A 19,525-nucleotide genomic window follows, 5' to 3' on the forward strand; every position below is an offset into this window, starting at 1 on the left:
TCAGAAATTTTCTATTACAATCAAAATAAAAATGTTTTTTTTATTGGAAAATCAAATCAACTTAATCTTATTAAACATTTTTTATTCTACTCCTCTACGTCAAAAAAAATAATTTCTTTGATGTCATAATGTTTTTTTTTTCAGTAAATGTCAAAAGGGGTGTGTGTTTTTTTTAACACTCCAACGTATTAACAATTTGTATAAATTTGTACCCACTTTCATAATACAATATTAATATTTGAAATATACTTCTACAAACTCTACCTGTTGCATGATTAAATCAACTAAATCCTAATTAGAAGGGTTTCAACCAATACCTTGTTCGTATAAAGACAAATTTTGCTTCAATGAAAATTAGCTCAGAATTATATAGTAACATTTCCCTTGGTTTGCTTTGTCATTATACAGCATTAATTGAACTATAAGTGTGCTAATTGGTGATTATAATTTTAGGTTTAACTTTATCCAGCTGGTGGACTGTTCTGTCTATGATTTTGACCATTGTCTGCGACTCATGGAATAGTCATCATCGTGTGATTATTCTACTCATTAGACTGTTTCTTTGTTCGTGAAAATTGTTCACTTATATTAAATTGATTGACTAATGGAAAAAAGTTGATTACGTTCACACGCAAAGCTGAAAAAGTTAGCCCAATAATTTGGCTAATTAATATTTTTATGTATTATTCTATTACTTTATTTTTATTCGTTTCTGCTCAGAAATGAAAACTGATATAACTTGTGAAACGTATTATTAATAACAATTTTGAGTAAAAAAATTCTGTCAAATTCTTAGTGTTGTAGCATTAATAAATACTCATAAATAAAAATATTGGTTTTAAGTTGTGAATGGAGTGTGTGTGAGCATCTACTAACTTTTTGCAGGTCAAGCTGCTGTTGGATTGACTTTGATTCTGAACTGCATTGCAGTGAGAAAAAAAGGTTCCTTTTGATTTTCAACTTGTCACTTCTCATCCTCATAATCATTTTTCTTGGGAGTGGTTGCATTGCACCTCTCATACCTTCACTCTTTTCTTTTCTCCTTCTTCTTAAATCCAAGCCTTCATTACTGCAACTTAATAAAATCAGAATAAATTCTGAAGTTCCTATTTCAAACCATGTCTTCTGGACCAAAGACAAAAGGTTTAACATATCCTTCTAATTTTTGCTGCATGAGACTAACACAACTCAATGGTTAATTAACTTGTTAGTAAACTTCACCTTCAAGCTCTAAAAACCATTTCGAATTTGTTTGTGTTTCAATCATGTATTGTGAAGTTAAAGTGAAGGTGTGGAGATGTAAGTATACTCTTGGTTTGCATTTGATGATTAAAGAATAAAAATAATATGAAGTGATGAGATGAAATAATGGAGGATTATATTATATAAGTAAGTATCACATTAGAGAAACTATTTAATCAAGGTTTTAGATATATTAAATATTTTTTAATATAAGGACACTTTAGTCTTTTTTTAAATATATCAATTGATAATATTTTTATTCTATTATATTAAATAAACCACTCACTATTTTTTTATATATATATATATATATATTTTAATTCAAATAATTACATTTCTCTTTCTATTTTTTTATCTCATTCATTTTCCCACTTTCTTACCTTTTACCTTCTAATCCAAACATTACATTTTGCTGAAAATAAAATAAATAAAAAAGAAAGAAAAGAAAGTAGATAAGTGAAAAAAAAAATGAAATATAGATGCAAAGTGTTTTGAGCATACAGGTAATCCTAATTATCTCCTCGTATTCACTAAATCATCTGTGGAAAAATATAATTAATATATGTAATTTAACATAATCATTATGATACAAATTTACTTAATTATATTTAAATTTGTATGACTTCCAAACTAATGAGATATAAGTTAATCAATTATATTAAAACTAATGAAATATTTTTTCTTGTAGTGTAAACGTGATTCCCTTTCAAATTCTTGAAATATGAAAAAAAAAACGTTGTATTTAACGATAGATATAAATAACTTAATTGATTAGATAAAGTATAATCTATTAATATAATTGAGTCTGCAAAGGTAATAAACGGTTATACTTAGATCGAAATTAATTATGAAATGAGTAACATAGCTTAATAAATAATCAATTATGTTCTCACATAATTTGTATAAGAAATTAGAAAAGTTTTATTAATGTGCATGACTAGTAAAAATCTCCCATTTTTTAGTGTTGACAAAAATAATTACCACACTCTACCTTAATCACCCGGTCATTCCTAGCTTGTTTCCGAAAAATAGAGTTAGATAAATAATAAAATGAAGTGTATACATATATATATATATATACATATATACATATATATATACATATATTTATATATATATATATATATATACATATATATATATATTCTCAACTAGTAAAGTACGATGTAATCATTTTCATACCTTCGTCAATGCACTAAATAACTTGTTAAAGTATAATATAATAATGATCATATTTTGATTGCTGGTTAAAAGTGGTGTTACTCTCAAGTCTCTAACAGAATTTTTGAATTTATGTTTGACTTTTTACTTGTTATTTTGAGCCTGAATTAGTTTTTTTTTTTTTTTCCTTTGACAACAACTACAATGATATTTAAATTTACAATCTCAGTAAATTGTTTACGTTTCTCAGTACTGGCCCAAAGGACTTCAAGAAATATTCTAAGGATGACGTTTTGGGCCTTTAAGTAGCGTATGGATTTCAGTTTATAGAGACTGTTTCTTCCTGCACCTCCATACCTTCTTCTCTCACCTCCATAAGTTTTCAAATTTCCAAAAATGCCCCTTTATAATATTCCGGATTACGTAATCCAGAAGTCATTTTTTAAATTTGTAATTAGCTACCGGATTACATAATCCGGAAGCCATTTTTCAGATGCATGATTATTCTCCGGATTACATAATTCGGAAGTCTTATTTAACTTCTGGATTATGTAATCCGGAAGTCTTTTTTCAAATGAGTTTCCGAACTACATAATCCCGAAACTATATGGGGGTGACACAAGAAGGACAAAAATGTATTTTTATGTTGTGTATGGAGGTGCCAGAAGAAGATATGGAGGTGCAGGAAGAAACAGTCTTTATAGATTTACAGCCATTAGCCAACAAGCCCAAAGCCCATAGGCAACAAGCACACAGCCCAAATACAAATAAATAAATATTATGCGTGTTCAACACATGTCAAAATTTAACACATGTCAAAATTTATATATGACAATTTTTTCAGTAAAAAATAGAAATGACAATGCGGGACAGGTTATGCGGATCCGTATGCATTTTGCTGCCAAAAAGTATGGGACAGACTCACTAATATAATCCGCTTAGATCTGTCTCGTATAACTCACAGCCCACGTAGACCAACAGTAGGGTGAGACAGAGTGAGTTATTTCACTGGCCTGCATAATTAAAAAAAATATTATTATTTTTCTGCAAAAGAATATCATACCTCACTTACTCATTATTGCAGTTAAACTTTTATTTTATTTTATTTTAAAAAAATTGAATTTAATGTACTAAAAATATAAATATTTTATTTTAATCATCTAAAGAAGTTGTTGATATTAAGAGTACCAATAGATTTAGTTTTAAGTAAAGTCTTATATTTAAAATTTGTTAATAAAAATAATATAAAGAAGAAATTTCAATAAGATACTCGTTAAAAAATTAATCATCTTCATTAAAATATTTTGTAGCAAAATTTTTGATAAGATATGATACATTTACATACATATAGAGGGAAAATAGATGCAAAACAAAACTTTAATTATTTTTAATCAAACATTCTAACAACCCTCATATTTGAATTCCTTTATATTTTTATCTTAATTGAACAAATTGAAACATGGATGAAATTTTAATTTTTAAGCAATAAAAATAGGTTTTTTTTTATAATTAATAAAATTTTATTTTATTTTTTAAATATTGTTTTTATGCAGGCTGGCCTGCAGGCTACCTCTTATGGGGTGGGCCAGTGAAATGAGCCTATATTTCTTTCGTGGGGCAAGCCAAATGTGGGGCAGGCCAATCCACATTGTCATCCCTAGTGAAAAGTGATGAATGTGTTGAGAACCTAAATGATTAATTCCTATAAGTTTCTTTAGACATTCTAATATACTAGCAGACCAATCCATTCTTAGATGCAAATGCGAAAGTTACTCCTATCCATAAGCTTCTGAAGTATGATATGCTTAAGGAGAACATGATCTTTATTTTAGAGTGACACTTTGAAGCAAAGAGAATTGTTGAAAAGAAGGATTAAGAGGAAGAAGCCCGAAGGAAGGGAGTTGAGGTTGTGATTGATTAGCACGTTGAAGTAGCTAGTGTTCCAAACGTACAACAACCTAGGACTTCAAGATCAAAAGTTTTACATGTAGTGCTTATATGTCAACAACCAATTGGTGTGCTTAACATTGTCCAAATGATTATTCAATATGTTATACATGAAGGACGACAAATAACAGTTGAGCAACTTAGAGTTATGAAAGAGCTTTAAACTTTAGAGGATGGAGCAAGTAGTCTCGACGTTTGCAGTCCAAATCCTTCTTCTTCTTCTTACCAACAAAATCATCTATGACTTTTTATGATAAGAACACACTTTATGTGACTTACTTGTGATAGTTGAAGATCTATAAACCATCCATTGACATTAGAGTCAAGGTAGAAGTTCGATTCCTAGTGAGAAAATTGTTTAGGAGGAGATTATTGTAAGTTGCACAATTATCATGTGACGTAGATAATATGAATTGAGTTGCAATCGAATTGCTAGATTCTTAGTGAGACAATTGTTGAGGAGAAGATTGTTCTAGAGTATATCAATTGTCCCGTAACAATGGTCAGGTGAGTCAAGTCACAACTTAATTTTTATATTGTTTTGTTATTAAGTAAAACAAAAAGTTATGTCCTAACTACCAACTAACTTTTGTCATATTGGTAACCATTGGATCTAATAAAATAGTGATCATGCATAAAAAGTTAAAAATGAATAATATTTTTATGTTAATTAGGTTTAGATGTATGCATTAAGTCTTTAACACAAAACAAAGAAGATTAAAATAAAACAAATATTTATTGAAATTTTATTATTAATAAGATAGTTATAATGAATAGATCTTATCACATAATATTAATTAAGATTAAAATATACAAATTATGAGTATTTCTAAAATCCATTTTAGCAATTTAAAAATGTTTTAATTTTATTTTTAACTGTTTATATACAACTAGATCCCTAGTTACATTTTTGTATACTCACATAAAAAATATCTTTAAATAATTAATATATAGTAGTTAAATAGATAAAAATAGAGATTAAATTTTTATATATTAATAACGTATGCGTATGTGATGATATTTTTACATTTTGTTGCGTGAAGTGATTATTATAAATGTCTTGTGATGACAAGTTGATCTTCATTAATTATGCTAATTTTAAATTTGAGTTTCAACGAAATAACAGAAAATGAGATGTTGAACGTGGAAATTAATACTTGAACAGAGTCATGGAACAATTTATGAGATTTCGTCAATAGATTTTACTAAGATGTTCATAAATTTTGGTGTTTACACGAAATTATCATACGCAAAAAAAGGTGTATAGATGTATTAAATAAAGAGTATGTAAAATACGAAGCTCGTAGATTTTTTGTCAGTTCTTTAAAAAAAAATTATCAGCAAAGAGTCAGTTCTTTAAAAATGTTTTCTGACATTCAATCAATCACCCAAACAACATATTTTCTGACATCCATTTCCAATTATGATTACTTTTCTTACTAATGCGTTTTAGAACATTCAAAATATGACGTAACTTTCTAAAAAATTGAAAGTGAAACTCAGTTAATATTCAGTGCAACACTTACCTAAAAAATTTTAAAATAAAAAATAGATCACGACACTATTAATTGGAAAATCAGAGGGTTAGTCAACTGTTTTTGTTTTTATGGAAGGGGGTAAGAGTGATTAAGTTGTTCTTATCCATCTGAACAAAATTGATAACACCAACACTCTTTTAAATACAAACACACGTCAACCGTAACATAAATAATGTCTAACTATTATAGGATTTTGTTTTTAATTTTTGTATAAACGTGTTAAATTAATTAGCAGTTAAAATATTTTGGAGAGAATATTCTTGGTCCATGAAAACTTTAAGAATAAAGAGTTGATTATGATAATGTTATAGAATCAGAGGTTATTGTGGATTCGAAATCCAATTAGAATGCAGAGATCCGGGTATGGCTCCGACGGAATATTCCGGTCACTGAGACCTTCAATCGCTCTCCCCAAACAACCCAACCTCACACTCGTTTCCCATCTATTCAACAGAGTCGCACCATTTCCCTCCAAACACGCCCTTATCGATGCCGATTCTTCCCAAACCCTTTCATTCGCGCAGTTGAAGTCGCTAACCGTTAAAGTCTCACACGGCCTCCTCCGTCTCGGCGTCGCCAAAAACGACGTCGTCCTCTTCCTTGCCCCCAACGATATCCGCTACATCGTCTGCTTCCTCGCTGTCACCTCCCTCGGCGCCATCGTCACTACCGTCAATCCCGCCTACACCGCCGCCGAGGTCGCCAAACAGGCCAAAGACTCCAATCCCAAATTTGTCGTCACTGTCCCCGAACTCTGGGACAAGCTCCAACACCTCAACCTCCCCGCTGTGTTCCTTCATTCCCGCGCGCACTCCAACGCGACTAGCTTCGACGCGCTCGTCCATCTCGCAGGGTCGCCTACCGAGTTTCCGAAAGTTGACGTCAAGCAGAGTGACACGGCGGTGCTGCTGTACTCCTCCGGGACCACTGGCCTGAGCAAGGGCGTGGTTCTAACGCACGGGAACTTCGTGGCGGCATCGTTGATGATAGGATTGGACGATGATTTGGCCGGGGAGATGCATAGCGTGTTCCTCTGCGTTCTGCCGATGTTTCATGTGTTTGGTTTGATGGTGATTTCGTACTCGCAGCTTCAGAGGGGCAGTGCTGTGGTGTCTCTGAAGAAGTTTGAGTTTGAACTGGTTTTGAAGACGATTGAGAAGTTTAGTGTGACGCATTTGTGGGTTGTGCCTCCGATTATTCTTGCTTTGGCCAAACATGGTTTGGTTGATAAGTATGATCTTTCTTCGCTGAAGCATATTGGTTCTGGCGCTGCTCCTCTTGGGAAAGAGTTGATGGAGGAGTGTGCTAAACGTTTCCCTCGTGCTACTGTTGCTCAGGTAGAAGACAACGTTTGTGGTCAGTGAGGTTTCGATTTGGATTGTACTTATTAACCAAGAGAATGGTTGGTTATAAATAACTTTTGCACTTTTTTAGAGAAGTTAAGCGATGAAATTTCTATAAAAACTAAATACATAAGTGGGTTTTAGTTTATGAATAATGACAGAAGTTTACTTTAGTTTTTTTTTTTATGAGGGCTTGGGAAGAGAAGAAATTTATTTAAAGTGGGGTTAAAATGATTTGAAGTTGAAGTATGACTTTTGTGTTGGTTGTTATTGTTGTTGTGGTTTCAGGGATATGGTATGACTGAAACTTGTGGGATTGTTTCTGTGGAGAATACAAGGTTGGGGATTCGGCATAGTGGCTCTGCGGGAATGCTTGTTGCGGGAGTGGAAGCTCAAATAGTTAGCGTGGATACACTGAAGGCTCTCCCTCCAGGACAATTGGGGGAGATATGGGTGCGGGGTCCTAATATGATGCAAGGTACACTCCCTGAAATGTGGGGTTTATTATTGTATTGTATCGTTGCCATGGCCTATAGTAGAAATGATTTGAAAAAAAGATGTATTTTCTGCTGTCTTATGTGGAGGAAGAATCTTAGGTAGACAGGTTAAGTAGATTTGGTTTAAAACTGTGCTTGAATCTGCCTGTTCCGTTTTAAATTGATTCTGCTAGACTTGTTTTGGTCGCTGTCCGTGTACATTATACATTTCTCTGGCTCTTTCTTGTCGAGGAAACACTAATTTGTTTTAAGCTTGGTGGTGCCTAATGTTGGCTGGTGGGTGTAAATTCGGAAGCAAGACAGATTAGATCATGACCTTAAACATGTAGTCCTGTATGATAAAAGAAAAAAAGACATGGTCTGGATTCTACATTGTATGCTCAAGTTGTTTGCCAAAAAAAGACTATCATCATGTTACAGTGTTCTTGTTAGGCTGCTTGATGTATAGCAGAAAGGGATTTGCGGTTATTGGAAGATGCATCATACACTGGCCAATGTCCTACTCTAATTTTTCTAATCAATATTTCACGAATATATTTTATTACTTTCTCTGCCTCGGCAACTGTTCCTCCGAGAGATATTGATTGAGTTGTAGCTCCATTCTCCAAAAATCTACATGCTTTCGTGCATGAAAAATATTTTTTTGTGAAGTTGAATTTCATCCAATCACTAATTTGTATAATTAGTTCTAAAATGTGGTGGTGAGCATCATTTTGGTACGGGAGTTGAGGTTTTTATCTGACTTTCTAACTTTAGACTCTCCTTTTCACCCAGCGTTTATCAATATGGATGGTCAAAATGGTTTGTGCTAGATAATACATCATTCATTATGTTGATAACGACATATTTGTGTTCATTTCCAAGTTTGAATTGTTTCATGGACTGTTGCCAACGGAAACTGTTCCTTGTTGAGTGAAAAGTTAGGAATTTTTATTGGCAAAATCAATTGAGCACTAGAGTACATGAAAATAATTATGCTTAGTGCTTTGGCTGCTTCCTTCACTTTTATTTTGCTTCCATATTCTTGTCCTAAAAATATGTTTAGGGTCCTTAGTTTACTTCGTATGCAGTTTGGCATTAAATTGTATTCCATGGTATCTTCCTTGAAGCAATTTAATAAAGCTATTGCATAAGTTTTCAGGATATCACAACAATCCCCAAGCCACAAGATTGACTATAGATAAAAAAGGGTGGGTACATACAGGAGATCTTGGATATTTTGACGAGGATGGGCAACTTTTTGTTGTTGACCGTATCAAAGAACTGATCAAGTATAAAGGTTTTCAGGTATGTGATCCAAATCTCATGTCAATGGTAAATTTACAATTTGTCTAGCATGTTATAAATTCATGCGTGGTCACATGTCCCAAATCTCAATCAAATTCCCCATTTACACGAGTAGTAGAAACATAACGAGGTACTTAGGCAATTTGGTGCATTACATATATGTTAAACCCCAAATTGTATCAGTAAGTCAAATTTTGTAGCTTCGGTGCATCATGTGTTTGCTGTTCTGCGAGGGTAATTATTTGTGTTTACAATCATTCTGGGTTATTCTTGGCGATGAAAAGGATTTTTCATCCATCTGAAACTATTTCCCGTTTGCCACATCGTTCTAACTAGGTTGCACCAGCAGAACTTGAAGGGCTTCTTGTTTCTCACCCTGAAATACTTGATGCAGTTGTCATCCCGTAAGTTTCCCATGCATGATATTTATTTAATTATTATGGGTACAGAAGAACTATAACTCATGTTATTAGTAATTGGAATTCATAATTGACTCATTTCCATTCTGTAGATATCCCGATGCAGAAGCTGGTGAGGTTCCAGTTGCCTATGTCGTTCGCTCACCCAATAGTTCATTGACTGAGGAAGATGTTCAAAAGTTTATTGCTAAGCAGGTAAGAAAAATAAACAAGCCTGATCTTTGACTTGCATTATATGTTCTTTACTAAATGGGGTTCTAAAATAAAATTGAGATTAACAAAATGCATGTTTTTAAAGTGAATTGCCTTGCCCTCTTTGGTTCTGTATTTGTATATGGATGCTTTTATGGCCAATTGAAGGCTACACAAACAAGAGGGGCTTATTAACATCTCATAAATCACATCCCATCTGTTCCCGACAGTAATACTGGATTTGAATATTGTTTGAGTGATCATCAGTCATCACTGCTATGCCTTAATGCAGCATTAGTTCTGTATATACCCGTTTTTGTTGACACTTATTTGTATTTGTTTCCAGGTAGCACCTTTCAAAAGATTGCGAAGGGTGACATTCATCAATGCTGTTCCTAAGACAGCATCGGGAAAAATTCTCCGAAGAGAGCTTATTGAGAAAGTAAGATCCAAAATATGATGCCATGATATGATTTACTTTTTTTCAAAACCTTTTCGGGGTTCAAATTCTGAAGTATAATGCGAGATAGAGCGAATCCCGAAAGGTATGATGGTTGTGGTAGTGGAAAATGGAATAAACTGTACATAATAGTTCTTATAATCTTAAACTAATAAAGTTATATTGCATATCTATCAATTTAGTTCATAAACTGCTATATTTTCCAATTTTAAAGGATCAATTTGATGGATTTTTTCAATATGAACAAGTTCGTGTTATGATATCTAATATTTAGAGATTATTTATGTAATTTTTCTCCTTTAGAAAATAGGTTAATACTTTCGGGATGAACTGTGTATCTGTCTCGAACCAGTACTTGAAAAAACTTGCATATTAGCACATTACTCAGAAAATAATCAACTCGTGGGACATAATTGATTTGCTATTAAATAAAATAAATATTTACTTCACAATTTGAATAATGTGAAAATTATAGTCATCTTCTCTATTTTATGTTGTTTATATTTTTACGTTATGAATCCAAATTTCCAATTATGTTCAAATAACCTTATCTTTTTTGCGTTTGGGATATCAATTTCATAACGTTAGTGGTACTGTTCATATTCATTCCGGAGAAGGTATTTAGAATGATCGCGATCGATTTCATTCCATCTTGTTACTGTATATGTAAGTTTCCAGCTATGTTAATAACTTTGCTTGAAAGTCTCACTCTGTAATACTTGACATTGATAATCACATTTCTTCAAACAAGAAATGGAATTCTGTAGCTGTTGGTAAGGGTGGTCAAAAAATCCAAATTACAAAATCCAATCCATAATTATCCAAATCCACATTAGTTTTGATCCATTTAAATGGATTTATTTCAAATCCAAATCCATATTTTGGATTTTAAATCCAATCCATTTAATTGGATATGGATTGGATACATTTTTGAATTATCCAATTTGTATTTTGGGTTGGATTTTGACTTGGTCCGATCCAGGTTGAGCCAAGACAATTCAGGCGCAGGTTGAACAAAGTTGACCCAAGTCCATGTCGAGATGAATGGGCCCGGACCGATGTCAAGCCGAGCGGATCCGGACTGATGTCGAGCCAAGCGGGTCCAAGTCGATGTCGAGCCGAGGGGGCCAGGGCCGATATCTAGTCATTTGAGCTTGGGCCAATGTTGAGTCGTGCGAGCTCGGGCCGATGTCTAGTCGTGTGGGCTCGGGCCGATTTTGAGTCATTCAGGCCCAGGCCGATGTCGAGCCGAATGGGCCTGGGCCGATGTCGAGCCGATCGGGCCCGGGCCGATGTCAAGCAAACTGGGCTTGGTCAGATGTCGAGTCGAGCGAGCTCGTGCCATTGTCGAGTTGAGCGGGCCTGGGCCGATTTCGAGTTGAGTGGGCCTGGGCCGATGTCGAGTTGAGCAGGTCTGGGCCGATGTCGAGGCGAGCGGGCCCAGACCGATGTCAAGGCGAGCGGGCCCGGGCCGATGTCGAGGCGAGCGGGCCCAGGCCGATGTCGAGGAGAGCAGACCCGGGCAGATGTCGAGCCGACCGGGTCCGGGCTGATGTCAAGCAAACTGGGCCCGGATAGATGTCGAGCCGACCGGGCCCGGGCCGTTGTCGAGCCGACCAGGCTCGGGCCGATGTCGAGCCGACCTGGCCTGGGCCTTTGTCGAGTCGATCGGGCCTGGGCCACTATCGAGCCGACCAGGCTCGGGTCGATTTTGAGCCGATCGGGCCCAGGCCGATGTCGAGCTGAGCGGGCTTAAGCTGATGTCGAGCCGAACGGGCCCGAGCCGATGTCGACGAGCCCAGGCTGATGTCGAGTCGTTCGGCCGAGGTTGATGTCGAGTTGTTCGGGCCTAGGCTGATGTCGAGTCGTTCGGGCCGAGTCGATGTATAGTCATTCGGGCCCGGGCCGATGTCGAGTCGTCCGGGCCCGGACCGATGTCGATTTCGAGACCAGCGAGCTCGGATCGATGTCGAGTCGTCTGGGTCGAGGCCGATGTAGAGCCGAGTTGGTCTGTGTTCAGGTTGAGTCGGCTTAGGCCCAGTTCGAGCCAAGTTAATCTTTATCCATATCAAAATGGATTTAATGTAATTGACAAAATGGATTTAATATAATTAACAAAGTGGATTTAATTTGGATTCAATCCACTTTAAATGGATTTTAAAAAAATCCAAATATATTTGATCTAGTTAAAGTGGATATGGATTTTAAATCCAATCCACTTATTTGGATTTGGATTGGATCTAGATTGGATTTTGGAAAATCCCAGCCTTAGCTGCTGGTGTGCTAATATAAATTATTTTTTTTAAAAAAAAAACACACATTGAACGGTGAGGCTTATAAACAGTACATTTTCTGACCAAAGGACATTGGTTTAAATAGAACAAGAAAAAGGAAAAAAGATATAAAAAAAAAAATTCACTTAATAGTTAATATATTAAAAATAAGATTTTAAGTATAATTCAACTTTATACAAGTGAAATTTGCACTCATTATATATTAATTTTCAAAAAAAATTAAAAGAAAAAAAGTTAAGAGAATAAATGTTCTTCTAAAAATTAACTAGACAATATTTACTCCATAATAATATGTTATTCCCACTTTTAATCAACAAAAACATATTTGTAACATTTTTATCTTCATTGAAATGATAAAATTTTATTTTCTTTCAGAATGTTGTATGTATTGATTTTCTTCCTCAAGTCCAAGACAAAAAATATATAACATCAATGAGCATATCTGTGTAACACAATCAACACTATAGAAGATATTTATAACTTTTTTTAATTACAAATTTTCCTCTCATCTTTTATTTACTTTCATCAAAGAAATCTTAGTTTTTTTTATTTTCTCTTTCTTTTCACTTTCACTCAATTCCAAACAAAACCTAAATAACTATAATGGAGCATTATCTAGAGATATATTACATCTCAAACAAGAGAATGCAACTTCTCCATTTTCCCCTATTTATAAACCTATGAAAAAAATAAATGAAATGGAAATTATATGCAATTTATGACAAGTGACTTTTTTTTATTTAATGATAGGTAAAATTTCAACATGAAGAAATTTTATCACTCAAAAGTAATTGACTCAAATTGATGTGATATTCACGATCAATTAGGTTATATTTTTAATTAAGTGGTTGAATGTTGTTTGAAAAGATAAAAAAATAAGTAAAAGTGAATCATTCATATTTAAAAAAAAATAATGATACATGATGCATAAAGTAAGAATTAATAATAGTGGAAATTAATTTTTGGTGTACTTTAAAAGTTACTTATAGTCTTACATAATTTTAATCTATCTATAAAAGGACATACTCATAGAAATAAAAATGAATTTTGAAAAGAAACTAAAATTGGGTTTTTCTATGAGAACTGTATGGAGTCTTGAGTTCCAACTTTATGGATTCTTGAGTTATAAGATCTCAATTTTTTTCTTAATGTGTAAACTTTATGACTTATTACTCATCATTTTCAATATGAAAATTTTCTCTTTTATATTTTGATATTAAAGTTTCAACTCTTAATAGTTTTTTTTTATCAGCAAAAGAATGAATAAATAAGTTTGGAGCATTTTAGGGATGTTTCTACATTAGACATGTTATGAGTTTTGCATAACAAAAAAAAAAACATCTAACAGAGGGGGTATGCCAACAACCCTATCGCCTAAAAATTGACAAAAAACTTTAGTGCTTTAAATAACTGCTAGCCATACCTACAAACTTATACATTTCCCAAACCTCAGCTAGTTCAAGTATAAAGAATTGAACCAGAAATACTAGCAACAAAACACATACACCTTCTAATTATTTTAAAGATAAATTTTACTCCCATCAACACTACCTCAATAAATTCAGATGTAGTAATGACTAGTAGACGTAAAAGGCCAAGACTATAAGACCCAAAAATGCAGACTCCATGCTATAGCCAAGAAGTTGCATACCAACAAAAAACTGGACATTTCATAATTGCAAGAAGCGTTTTTTGAGGTATCAATCAGAAGCTGAGTTCACTACAAGAAAAACATAAATTAATGTCTACCCTAATTAGATGCTAAAAGATGAAAATTGGTGCTTAAACGTCGGCTATGCATCGACTACCTAGAAGACGCTAAAACTCTGGAAGCAAAATGTGTTGGCGTCGACTTTAAAATGGGATGCAAATTGTGTGGACTTTTGTGTCGACCGACGCAGGAGGGATATTTAAGAATTTTAAAAAGAGGGACTTTTGCGTTCACTTATTGTGGGTTTTGTCGACGCAAATAATTGGTAGCTAATCAATGTTTTTCTTGTAGTGGTTTCTCCTTTCATACTCTAACATAAGCATCATTATCGGCCAAAAGATCCTACACCAGTAAACATTTGATTTTGATCTTCAAGAGACACCATAGATTGATTGTTATCTTGTAACTTGTGCACATGGTGACCAAACTTCAGTGCTCCACCTGCAACCAACAACCAATCCCTCCCTTCAAACAAGCTCAAGTATAAACATCCAATCATACATACAACAACTACACACACACCATCAACATATTAAGTATAAAAACTACTCCTAACAACACTACTTGATGCATTTATACCAGTCTGAAAAAGAATAATCAAAACAAGACAGATTGTACCTCATACAAGTCCATGCTTTCATTTGTGCCATGTAAAATACCTCCTTAATATCTACCTTATTCTCCTTAAACACCATGTTATTTCTATAGTCCTATATGCTCCTTAGTATGACAATACATAGTCCTTTCCACACACTATTTTGTTTTTTATTTAGCTGAGGACAATTAAATTGCAAAATAGGACTCATTGGTGAGTAATGTGAAAAAATTTGAATTCCAAACTTGTTGCTACACATGTTCCAAACTACATTACATGTGAAAAACAAATAGGTAATAATGTCTTCCTGTTCCAGACATAGAGAGCATACCATAATATTTAAGTTGATTCCTCTTTTTATTAGGTTTGTTTTGGTTGCCACTCTTCCCATAATAACCCTTCAGAATAGAAAATGGACATTTGGAAGGGCTTTGATAGACCAAAGTTGTTGAAAATCCTCACAACTTGTAGCTATATTATTATGTTGCAGGTAAGCATAAGCAGTTCTAACTGAATACACCATCCTGCTCCCTAACCCATGTCCACCTATATTCATGTTCAAATTGACTCCATTGATATTATCCAACAACTCATACTCTTATGCTATTTCCCACATGAATTTACCTCTTCTCCAGGTTAGCTGCCATTCCCTTCCAGAATTCACTTGTGCTACAACTTCGTGTATTATTTTACTTTGACACGTTGATATAGAATACAATCTAGGAAATCTATGGATAATGGTTGTTTCCCCTAACCATTTATCCTCCCAAAACCTAACTGCATTTCCAGACCCCACTCTCCAGATAATATTATGCTCAAACTAGTTGTCCTTCTCAATGACCTTAATGAGGTCTTTCCACTCCATTTACCTTCTCCTTCTACACCCAACCTCCATTTCCACCTATTACGGCCTTGTTAAACATTGCTATGTCTTTTATTCCCAACCCTTCTTACTCTTTTGGCTTGCATATATGCTCTCAGCTAATCCATGCAATTTTCTTGCCCTCATTCCCCAAAAACCATAAGAATTTCCTTTAAATATGTGTTACCTTATGGCATATCGACGCTGGTGCTTTATAGAACGACAAGAAGAAAAGGGCATTAATGTCAACACTAATTTAATAAGATATATTTTCCCAATCAAAGTTAAATGTCTCCATTTCCACTTTTATTCTCAATTTTAGAGATTAAAGGTTCCCATAACTGCTTTTTCCTTTGATTTCCCCCAATTGGCAGACCTAAATATGTGAATGGTATGCTCATTATATTGCAATTCAGAATACAAGAGAAATTGTGTAGCGTATCCTTATCTATTCTAAGTGCTCTAATATTTGATTTATGGAAATTCACCCTCAGTCCCGAGGCTAGCTCAAAGCATATAAGTTTTGACAATAAAAATGTTTTGATGAGTAGCCTCACCAACAAATATAGTATTATCTCTAAATTGTAAAATATTTACCTAAACTTGTTCCCTCCCAATCCTAACTCCGTGAAACACATTTTCCTTCACAATTTGTCTTACTAACCCCACTAATCCCTCTGTCATAATAAGAAATAGAAATAATGCCAAGGAATCCCCTTATCTTGAACATCTAGACGACTTGAATTATCGGGTAGGACTTCTATTAACTAACACAAATAGTAATGATGATTCCAAACAATCCTTGATTCAGGAAATCCATTTCTCTTCGAACCAAAATCTTGTCATTATATCTCATACAGTACAAACACTTCTATAATACCAAATAATACGCTTTCTCGTAAGTTAATAGAGTTATTATGATCATTTAACATCCATATTTTTTTCAACAATTACATTATACTACATAAAATATTATTTTATTATAATAGTTTATCTGTATTTATTATTATTTATTGTTTAGATATAATATTTTATTATTAAAAAATAGTTGTATCGTAAATGTATTGAAAAAGTAGATTGTCAAAACATATTTACCCTATTTAATAAGATTTTTTTCATAAAAAAAAAAAACGCTTTTTGCTTAGAGAAATCTTTACAAATTGAAGGTTATACAACTTAAAAAATCTCATCAGTTTTTCTAAGTTCCAACAATTTAGAAATAGATATATATGCATAAAATTTAAGTCGCAAATAATAATTTTCTTCTAGTTTATGGTTAAATTAGAAAAGTAGGTGAAATTTGACATTCAGCTACCAGTTATTCCACATATAATTAATTGCATGTCATACACATATCTATATGATATCTTTCCGAAAGACACCAAAAAAGAGTAATCAGTCATCAATTAATAATTTCCAGACTTTTTCCCCGTTCCTACTTTTGAATTGTAGCCTTGAAATTTTCAAAATTTCAACTAAGAAAAATTCTAAACCAATAAACACGAACATTATGGATCACACTGACACTGACACGCATACGGACACGAAAATATGCATAATTTCTAAAATATATAACACGAGAACACAAATCTATATATTATATAATTTTAAATTATATAAATTAAAAATAAATATTTATGTATAAAAGTATGTTTCAGATTTTTTTTGAGAGTTTTCATGACTGATTCAAAAGAATTTGATTTTATTTTTATAATCATAATAAAAATATATACAATGAATTTGAATTTTTAGAAAATTATTGTATTCATACATTTTAAAATAATACATTTTAAAATTGTGTTAGAATTTTTAAAAATCTAACAAATATTTTTTGAATTGAACAATTCACCGATAAATGTCCTACGAGTGTTGTACGAGTGTCAACACCAATACGACACGGATACACCTATTTAAATTTGTGTCCGAGTCTCATACCTAGTTGAAAACTCCAAAACTTAGCCATGTATACGTTGAGATTCATGCTAGGTTATCATGTGATTTCAGTTCTTTTAAGTTGGCTAGAATACATAGCAACATCTCACAGAAGTTATTGAAGTGAATATATCTGCAAAAACCTGCATATCAGTGGTGATTACAACTGTAACAATCTAAATAAAGAAGGATATACATACAATTATTTAACAATGCATTCTACAGTTCTGACCACTCAGATTGGTTCAGATATGATGCATCATATTCGGCTTTATCTTAAAAGTTAAACTAAACCGCCTTATGTATGGCGGTTTGATGACCCTTCTACCCTCTTGATTTTCTAGATTATGTATAGCAGTTATTAGTTGCTAACTTCTAGGCATAACTTTTAGAGAGTCCTCTAGAAATTGTGCAGAATTCTGAACAAGGTATATATTCATCTGAAAGCATGCATGTTGCCCAAAAGAAGCTTTATATCCAACTGAAGCTATGCGTATATGACTTGTTCATATAGTTGAAGCTTTACTGCAGTAACTTTATGCAGGGAATCATGATCCGTTTATGACTGCTCTTAGATCACAAAGTCAAAAGAATTAGGCAATGTCACCTTGTTTTGATGCGTAAGCCTGTTAAAATTGCTACTTGTGAATTGGATTCTCATATCATAGCAGTCTTAATTATCACTGACAGGCACTAGGGCATATATCATTAATTAGCTCTCTTACAAGTTTATCTATCTTTATCAATCTTCCCGTCTTTATTCTTCCATTAGGAGTGGGAATTGAGTGGTGGTAAATGAGGTTGAGAAGAAGAGAAAAGTGTAGATTCCTCAAAAGATGAGATAGAACTTGATAATGATGCTAATAGACCACCAGAGGGTCATTCAAGCAATTCAAATTCATCGGCTGAAAAGTAAACGAGGGTTCCATCATTTCTCTTTTCTGAAAATTTCCAAGCTACTATATACTACTTTTTATAATAAGGCTTATAGCGAACACGTGGTTATACGAATTAATCAACTTGTGTCATTTTCATAACTATTACACGCTTAGAATGGAAGGGGATGAATTGTCAATAAGCTTATCTGTGACTTTCTGCATATCAAGTTATGGGAATCACTCAGAAAAGCACACTTAATCAGTAACTGTTCTTAGCCTCTTGGTCACGTGGCGCCCTCATACTCTGGTTTGGATATTTTTGTTACCTGTGTTTTTGGTACGACTTTGATCTGTTAGTTACACGGTGATATTTATATTTGTATAAGTATTGTGACAATCCTTTTAATTAATTATTATTTTGTTAAAAAATACACTTTAACTTGAAACATTTTTTTATAATTTAGTCTTGGTAAAATTGGTGATCTAATACTTGATAGCTAAAGGTATATATAGGTTTATTTTGTTAAAAAAATACACTTTAATTTGAAACATTTTTCTATAATTTAGTCTTGGTAAAATTGGTGATCAAATACTTGAAAGTATATATAGGTTTAAGATTTTTAATTGGAATTGTATATGTAAAGACTAGAACTAGGATGTACGTAAAGACTGATAGGATTTGGTTATTTCTCCTTCTTCTTCTCGTATTCATTTTTTGTGTCTGTTAGGAGTTAATTAAAAAATTATTCAAAGATCAAGTTAGAACTTTGTATTAAAAGTGTATTTAAACTGATACAAAATCTATCTTATTCTTTTATAAATGGTTTATTTATAGTATTTGGTCATGAACACTCTGCTATAATGGATCGAATCTATTAAATATTAATATTAACTTATTTTAAATAAAAATGTCCTAATATTTTTTTGAATATTATCAGGATTTAGTAGAATGTGCTCTTGATTCTCAAGAAATATATGTAATTGGCTTAACTGCTATTTATTATAATTACTTTAATTATATTTTAAGCTGGTCGATCGGTCACGGAGACCGAATAACCTGTCTAGTTTGATATCGATTGGTACGGGAATGATAGTGGAGGTTTCATTGTGATCTTGGAGATTTCGTCTCAAATTATGGATAACAATGGCTAATGCTGTTATCTATAA

General features: G+C 33.2%; 1 protein-coding gene across 1 annotated transcript; it reads left to right on the top strand.

The window, feature by feature from the left end:
* The first annotated feature begins 5,944 nt into the window (after positions 1-5,944).
* Positions 5,945-10,333, top strand: LOC137835701 (probable CoA ligase CCL7). Its single transcript, XM_068644316.1, has 6 exons — positions 5,945-7,225; positions 7,520-7,709; positions 8,870-9,015; positions 9,352-9,419; positions 9,527-9,629; positions 9,973-10,333. The coding sequence occupies exons 1-6, from the start codon at positions 6,236-6,238 to the stop codon at positions 10,084-10,086; spliced, it is 1,611 nt and encodes a 536-aa protein (XP_068500417.1). The 5' UTR covers positions 5,945-6,235; the 3' UTR covers positions 10,087-10,333.
* Positions 10,334-19,525: the final 9,192 nt, after the last annotated feature.

Source organism: Phaseolus vulgaris, chromosome 5 (assembly GCF_000499845.2).
Source record: "Phaseolus vulgaris cultivar G19833 chromosome 5, P. vulgaris v2.0, whole genome shotgun sequence".
NCBI lineage: Eukaryota > Viridiplantae > Streptophyta > Magnoliopsida > Fabales > Fabaceae > Phaseolus > Phaseolus vulgaris.

Excerpts from the sequence above, each read along its gene's own strand:
- LOC137835701 (XM_068644316.1), top strand. The coding sequence starts at position 6,236 with ATGCAGAGATCCGGGTATGGCTCCGACGGAATATTCCGGTCACTGAGA. Across the intron at positions 7,226-7,519 it reads CTCGTGCTACTGTTGCTCAG|GGATATGGTATGACTGAAAC; the intron begins GTAGAAGACAAC and ends TTGTGGTTTCAG. Across the intron at positions 7,710-8,869 it reads GGGTCCTAATATGATGCAAG|GATATCACAACAATCCCCAA; the intron begins GTACACTCCCTG and ends ATAAGTTTTCAG.